The 6,916-nt window shown below is 37.4% G+C and overlaps 3 protein-coding genes across 4 annotated transcripts in view; 1 reads left to right on the top strand and 2 right to left on the bottom strand.

Annotated features, from left to right (window-relative positions):
* LOC104712893 (nuclear transcription factor Y subunit A-3) lies at positions 815-3,600 on the top strand. Of its 2 annotated transcripts, none has more exons than XM_010429885.2 (6): positions 815-1,243; positions 1,721-2,050; positions 2,252-2,343; positions 2,420-2,500; positions 2,670-2,840; positions 2,931-3,600. In XM_010429885.2, exons 2-6 carry the CDS (start codon positions 1,747-1,749, stop codon positions 3,318-3,320), a joined length of 1,038 nt encoding a protein of 345 aa, XP_010428187.1. In that variant the 5' UTR covers positions 815-1,243; positions 1,721-1,746; the 3' UTR covers positions 3,321-3,600. The 2 variants fall into 2 exon arrangements, with proteins under 2 accessions (XP_010428187.1, XP_010428188.1); XM_010429886.2 differs by having other exon boundaries at positions 819-1,243; positions 2,426-2,500.
* LOC104712892 (solute carrier family 25 member 44-like) overlaps positions 4,338-6,916 on the bottom strand; it is a 3,874-nt gene continuing 1,295 nt past the window's right edge. Inside the window, exon 2 of the mRNA XM_010429884.2 lies at positions 4,338-5,669. Within this exon, the coding sequence (XP_010428186.1) occupies positions 4,527-5,588 (1,062 nt within the window). The 5' untranslated portion in view covers positions 5,589-5,669 and the 3' untranslated portion in view covers positions 4,338-4,526. The remainder of the gene's footprint in view (positions 5,670-6,916) is intronic.
* On the bottom strand, positions 6,171-6,914 carry LOC104715824 (solute carrier family 25 member 44-like; the record flags this gene model as incomplete). Its single annotated transcript, XM_010433196.1, has 1 exon — positions 6,171-6,914. A coding segment is annotated over one exon (555 nt), but the record flags the coding sequence as incomplete, so codon positions are not given.

Below are 6,916 nucleotides of genomic sequence, written 5' to 3'. Positions count from 1 at the left end.
TTTATTTCATTGCAGAAAAAAGGTTAGGTACTTGATTAAGAACCCAACCTAAGTTTTAGTATTATACAATCCCTTATTCCTATCTCATTTTACATGCTTTTACACTTTTCTTTCTTTTTTTATTTGGACAAAGCTTACACTTTTCCTTAAACCACACCATCCATACTTGTAAGAAAAATGGTTGCAAGTCTATAACTCAGGTGCGTGTGGATCACGAGATAAGGAGTGCGTGAGAGGGATAAATTATGGAGAAGGGCGGCTAAAACTAGAGAGTAAAAGACCTTAAAGACGGTTCAGTTCAGACATATAAATTAAAAAAGGTTTCATAAACTGGAAACGACAACATACTTCGGACAAAAAAGCATAAATAAAACATGTTAGCAATTCAAAAGCTTCACACAACATTAAACAATAGAGTTAACTAAAAAAGCTAACGTGGCCAAGATTAGCTAATACTACTTTTTTGGAATCATTATTTAGAGATAATGGAATTAAGAAATCATACAGCCTTCCAAAGAAAAAAAAAATATATATATAAACTTATTAGAAAGTTATATTCGAAAAAAAAGATTAGGGAAAAGTTTAGTAAAAGACATTATAGTATTATAATATTTGCTAATGAGCTATAAAAACAAAATAAAGGTTAAAGTGCCAAACGGATTTGTAGAGATAGGAATCGTTAACTTATAGAGCAGAAAAAAAAAATCTTGAATTGTACGTTTACCTTTCAAGAATTTACATTATTTATTGGCTTTTTTAATCTTATCATTTTGGTTTTTTCCTCCAAATTATAAATTTTTAAAAACTGTGTTAGGGAATTAAAGAATCTGATAGAGTTGGGCGATTTCAAATATATTTTTTTTTTTTGTTTTGGGTTATTGATGATTCTATAAGGTGGGATAGGCAGAGAGCCTCCTCCCTTATTATTATTCTCTGTGTTTTTGGGTAAAGTGAAACCAAATAAATTAAAGAGATATAATTAAGCACTGCTTAAGAGTTAAGACAATAATTAATCAGAAGAGGAAGAAACTGGTAGTGGTGGTGCTCATGGCGATGGTGGTTTCCTCCAACTAAAAAAAAGGTTAGAGACGAAGACGAAGCAACAAAAAAAAAGAAGATTACGATACACACTCTCTGCCCGATTCACTAAGACAGAGACTTTGTTCTGTTTTTGGACAATAAGGGAGAGAGACATGCAAAACTGATCTGTGTCCCTTCGTCTCTACATCTGCGAATCTCAAAGGTCTCTTTCTCTCTCTCTCTTTATATCTTTATCTCTATTTATGAATCTGTGTTCAAGGGCTTTGTATGTTTTCAATCCCTTTGTCAAAAAAATTCCACTTTTTCTTGGTTCGATTTATTTGGTGTATCTGCCTTGTGGCGTGCGATTTTGATGTTTTTACTTACTGATTTAGAAACTCTTTCATCTTTCAAGTCAACGCCTTTTTGCCTAAAGTGATGGCACAAATTTTAATTCTTGGTTGGAAAAAAATTTCTAATTCCGACCAATCGTTGCTTCTGCAATCGTTTTTGGTTACCCAAGATAGTACGATCGAATCAGGGTTCGTCTTAGATTAATAAACAATTTACACCAATTTTAGAAACTTTCTTACTTCTGTTTATTTCTATTCTGGTTTTGTTTTTTAAGCTTTAAATCTTGTCTTCTGCTTCTCCATCCCTCTCTAAAAATCTAATCTTTTGAATGATATGATTTTTTTAGGTTGTTTAAGAAGAAGACGTTTCGTTATGATGCATCAGATGAATAAGAAAGATTCAGCTACTCATTCCACTTTGCCATACCTTAACACTAGCATCTCTTGGGGACTTGTTCCTCCTACTGATTCCATTGTTGTTAATCGTCGCGGCTCTGCTGATTCACTAAGCTTGAAGGTGGATGCTAGGCCTGGTCATTTACAGACCACTAAGCAAATTAGTTTTCAGGACCAGGACTCATCTTCTACTCAGTCCACTGGTCAATCTTACACTGAAGTTGCTAGTAGTGGTGATGATGATAATCCTTCCAGGCAAATCTCGTTTTCAGCTAAATCAGGTTCGTTTCAAAAAGAATATATTGATATGTGATCTTCTATGTTAAAGACTCCTGCTTGATGATGTCTTGAGTTGATTTTGGTTGCTTATCAGATATTTCATTCTTTGGTATATATGTTTACTTCTCATGTCATTCAAAAGAGAATCATCATTTTGCCATATAATTGTTATCTTCTCTCTGACTTGTCAGTTGTTTGTCTAGGATCTGAAGAAACTCAGCGGAAGGGGTTTGCAACTAATCCAAAATCAGGCTCGATGACAGCATATCCGAATATTCACTTTGCTCCTGCACAGGTAATATTGTAGATCTATGAATCTGTAATAATAGCAAGTTCTGATGGTGGACTGATGATATCTTGTATTATACAAGATGCAGCCTAATTTCTCATATCACTATGCTGATCCACACTTTGGTGGTTTATTAGCTACAACTTACTTACCACATGCACAGGTTAGTACAACCCTTTGTTTCCATACATCTTCTTCTTCTGGTATACTTGGCATTAAGTGTGTTTATACTATGAAGTAGTCCCATTATGCTCTGCAAAGAAATGGAATCCCAGTCTATCTTTCAGTTTAATCAGTCTATCAGATCTCAGGACTCTTAATCTCTTTTGCAGACATGCAGTCCCCAAATGATGGGTACAGTTCAGGGTCGAGTTCCTTTACCAGGGGAGCTCACAGAAAATGAGCCGGTCTTTGTCAATGCAAAGCAATACCACGCAATCATGAGGAGGAGGCAGCAGCGTGCCAAGCTAGAGGCTCAGAACAAGCTAATCAAAGCCCGTAAAGTATTTTACTTCACCTTATGAGCCAACACATACAAAAAGCATCTCTTTAAAACTGTTCTGCTCATCTCTGTTTTTCTTTTTTTGCAACAGCCGTATCTTCATGAGTCTCGACATGTTCATGCTCTCAAAAGGCCAAGAGGGTCTGGTGGAAGATTCCTAAACACCAAAAAACTTCTTCAAGAGTCCGAGCAGGCTGCTGCTGCTAGAGAAGAAGAAAATGACAAGTCAGGCCAGCGTGATAACAAAAAGGCGAACATGTCAAGATTCGAAGCTCGTATGCTGCATAACAGCAAAGACCGCAGCTCAACCACTTCTGGCTCAGACATCACCTCTGTTTCTGACAGTGCTGATATCTTTGGACACACTGATTTCCAGTTTTCAGGTTTCCCAACTCAGACGAACCGAGCCATGCTTGTTCACGGTCAATCTAATGACATGCATGGTGGTGAGGACATGCACCATTTCTCTGTCCATATCTGAGACATTGAATCTTTGGTGCTGTGTTCGTGTTCCCACCAAAAGGGGAAGTCATCCTTGGCTACTACTACTAGTTCTTTCGCTTGTTGTAAACTTAAGTCTTTGTATTTCTCATTATGTATGTGTGACATCCAAGATCTTCACTTTGAAAAACAACTAAGATCTTCACGTTGAATCACTCTATTATTGCCTTTTACCTTCTGTTAGACTGTTAACTATGTATCTCTTATGTATCTTGGCTACTAGTAATTTGGTTGTTCTAGTAAACTTTCAATTCCTCATTGTTTTTCCTTCATGATTCATATGTTTGTCTTTTTATTCATTTGTGTCGGCAATGGAGAAGTCTCCTTATTCTATTTGAAAACAATGAAGAAAAACACAGATTCTGCTTCCACTCCATTGATTTGTGTGAAGAGACACATTCGGATTCTTTAATATTTTACAATGTAGTTGACAATGTTTGAGATATATATTTAATGAAGAATCCAGTATATATTAGATCATGTACTTATTCTGGAGACACACTTCTTTATACTTAAAGAAAAGAGGTTGAAAGATTCTCTACTTTGATTGAGGTCTCAATTTATCTGTCTCACTTAAGATACTTGAAAATATTACCATTTCTTCGACACGTTCATGAATATTTTTCTCAAAATATCAGGCCGTCTCTATGAATTATTTCCTATTTAAGAATTAATAGATTATTCTGGTAAGGTAAGAAGAAACGTAAGATTCAGCTCCAAAACACGTTGACTTATGTTATGTGACAGATACACACTTGTGTTCCTGAAATACTAACAACGGTTCATAATATTAACTACTGGAAAGAAAAAGACAGCATTGTGAAATACTATATAAAGTCACAATCCTGTAAATCACTTTCTGAGTGATTCATGAATTACTAATTATAACATGTTGCCAAATCAAGTCTTACAAGTTTACAAGTCATCGTTTTTTAAATCGACTATACCGGTTTAGTAGTGCGGTTATGGTGAACTGACCCAAACACGGACAACTGAATGAGGAAAATCACATTTTTATTTATTTAAAAACAACTGAATTTTAACACATTCCTTACATATGACTTGGAAAACAAATGAAATAGCAGCAGAACAGCTAGACAAGAAGAACAAGATAAGTAAGCAAAATTAAAGACATTTCCCATAAAAAGATTCTTCTATGTGGTGGTTTTTTTTTCAGTTGTTATCACTATGATTTAGAGCAAAACCCGTCATGGTTCTTAGCTGAAAGCCGTTTCAAGAACTCGTAGGTAGTGATCATAGTTGTTGCAGACATTGACATTGAAGCACATCTTGGTCCCAATCCTCTATAACAAGCCGTCCATCCACCTTCCCTAACCAAGTTTCTTACAGTCTGTCCGATACTCGGTCCACGCTTCCCGTTGTTACTACTATTACTACTATCTTCCCCATCAAGAACCTGCAATCTCGTCTTGATTGTGTCGAGTGGCATTGTAATCAAAGCAGAAACACTTCCAGCAATCGCAGCACTAACTCCTTGAACAGCCATTATCGTTTTGGAGTCTGGTTTAATCGCGGTACTGTTGTTGTTCCCACTCTCTTCGTCTTTCTTGCAGACATAACACCCAATCCCACCCCAAACCATCCGCTGTGCAACAGAGTAAGAAGCCCACCAAACCGCATTAGACGGAGCATAAGTCAGAATAGATATCCCAAACCCTCTGTATAATCCCTTTGGTCCATCAGCACGAACAATCTTCTGAAATGCATCAAACCCGTTAACATAATTACACCTCGATGCATTGACAAGACCAGCACTTCCTTGAACCATAAGCCTTTGGCTAACCACATCAACAGGAGTCCAAACAAGCTGCGCAGCCATCGCAGCACTCAAACCTCCAACAGCATTAGCAACTGCAGAAGCTTTAGCCTCAGTGAAACCTAAACTAACAGCAGCAGAGCCAACGTTACTCTTGGTAACCTCCAACGCAGTCATGTACAAGGCACGAGCAGGGATTGTTCCCATCAAGGAGGTTCCAAATCCTCTGTACAATCCCCTTAAACCTTCATGTCTCACAAGGGTAAACGCAGTTCTGATACAAGAGCCTTGCGAATGACAAACTTGCTGCCGTGTTTTCATCAAAACAGCAGGATAAAGAGCTCCAGAGACACCTGAAAACAAAGCAGCGCCTAAAACGAAAAACTTGGATTTGTCAAGCATCTCCCAATTGATATCAGCTGGGATGTGAATCTCCTGTGCCGATTCTTCATCGGCCGTACTTAGATTCATCTTCGCCACTTTTTTTAACCCAGCCCAGGAAATTAAACCCCCCCCCCCTTTTTGTAAACAAGGAACACAAAAATGTTCCAAAAAAAAAAAACTTGCTTGTTTCAGAGCTCGAGTTATACAATCTCTCTATCTGTACACAACTTTTATCTAATCTCAAAGTCACCAACGTTGCAAATTTCTATTTACAATCGAACACTGTAACCTATCCCCAGGATTAAAAGACCAAAATTTCTAAAAAAAGGTTAAAACTTTAGGATTCAACGAGGAAGGAAAAGAGGGAAACTTTTTCACAAGGCAAAACTCAAACCAAGAGACGACGGCATTTTTTTCTCCNACACACTTGTGTTCCTGAAATACTAACAACGGTTCATAATATTAACTACTGGAAAGAAAAAGACAGCATTGTGAAATACTATATAAAGTCACAATCCTGTAAATCACTTTCTGAGTGATTCATGAATTACTAATTATAACATGTTGCCAAATCAAGTCTTACAAGTTTACAAGTCATCGTTTTTTAAATCGACTATACCGGTTTAGTAGTGCGGTTATGGTGAACTGACCCAAACACGGACAACTGAATGAGGAAAATCACATTTTTATTTATTTAAAAACAACTGAATTTTAACACATTCCTTACATATGACTTGGAAAACAAATGAAATAGCAGCAGAACAGCTAGACAAGAAGAACAAGATAAGTAAGCAAAATTAAAGACATTTCCCATAAAAAGATTCTTCTATGTGGTGGTTTTTTTTTCAGTTGTTATCACTATGATTTAGAGCAAAACCCGTCATGGTTCTTAGCTGAAAGCCGTTTCAAGAACTCGTAGGTAGTGATCATAGTTGTTGCAGACATTGACATTGAAGCACATCTTGGTCCCAATCCTCTATAACAAGCCGTCCATCCACCTTCCCTAACCAAGTTTCTTACAGTCTGTCCGATACTCGGTCCACGCTTCCCGTTGTTACTACTATTACTACTATCTTCCCCATCAAGAACCTGCAATCTCGTCTTGATTGTGTCGAGTGGCATTGTAATCAAAGCAGAAACACTTCCAGCAATCGCAGCACTAACTCCTTGAACAGCCATTATCGTTTTGGAGTCTGGTTTAATCGCGGTACTGTTGTTGTTCCCACTCTCTTCGTCTTTCTTGCAGACATAACACCCAATCCCACCCCAAACCATCCGCTGTGCAACAGAGTAAGAAGCCCACCAAACCGCATTAGACGGAGCATAAGTCAGAATAGATATCCCAAACCCTCTGTATAATCCCTTTGGTCCATCAGCACGAACAATCTTCTGAAATGCATCAAACCCGTTAACAT

Source organism: Camelina sativa, chromosome 9 (genome assembly GCF_000633955.1).
Source record: "Camelina sativa cultivar DH55 chromosome 9, Cs, whole genome shotgun sequence".
NCBI lineage: Eukaryota > Viridiplantae > Streptophyta > Magnoliopsida > Brassicales > Brassicaceae > Camelina > Camelina sativa.
Note: the sequence above shows the minus strand (reverse complement) of the source record. Positions and strands in the feature narration are given on the sequence as shown.

Coding starts and splice junctions, on each gene's coding strand:
- LOC104712893 (XM_010429885.2), top strand. CDS start 1,747: ATGATGCATCAGATGAATAAGAAAGATTCAGCTACTCATTCCACTTTG. Junction 2,051..2,251: donor CTCGTTTTCAGCTAAATCAG/GTTCGTTTCAAA, acceptor TTGTTTGTCTAG/GATCTGAAGAAACTCAGCGG. Junction 2,501..2,669: donor CTTACTTACCACATGCACAG/GTTAGTACAACC, acceptor TCTCTTTTGCAG/ACATGCAGTCCCCAAATGAT.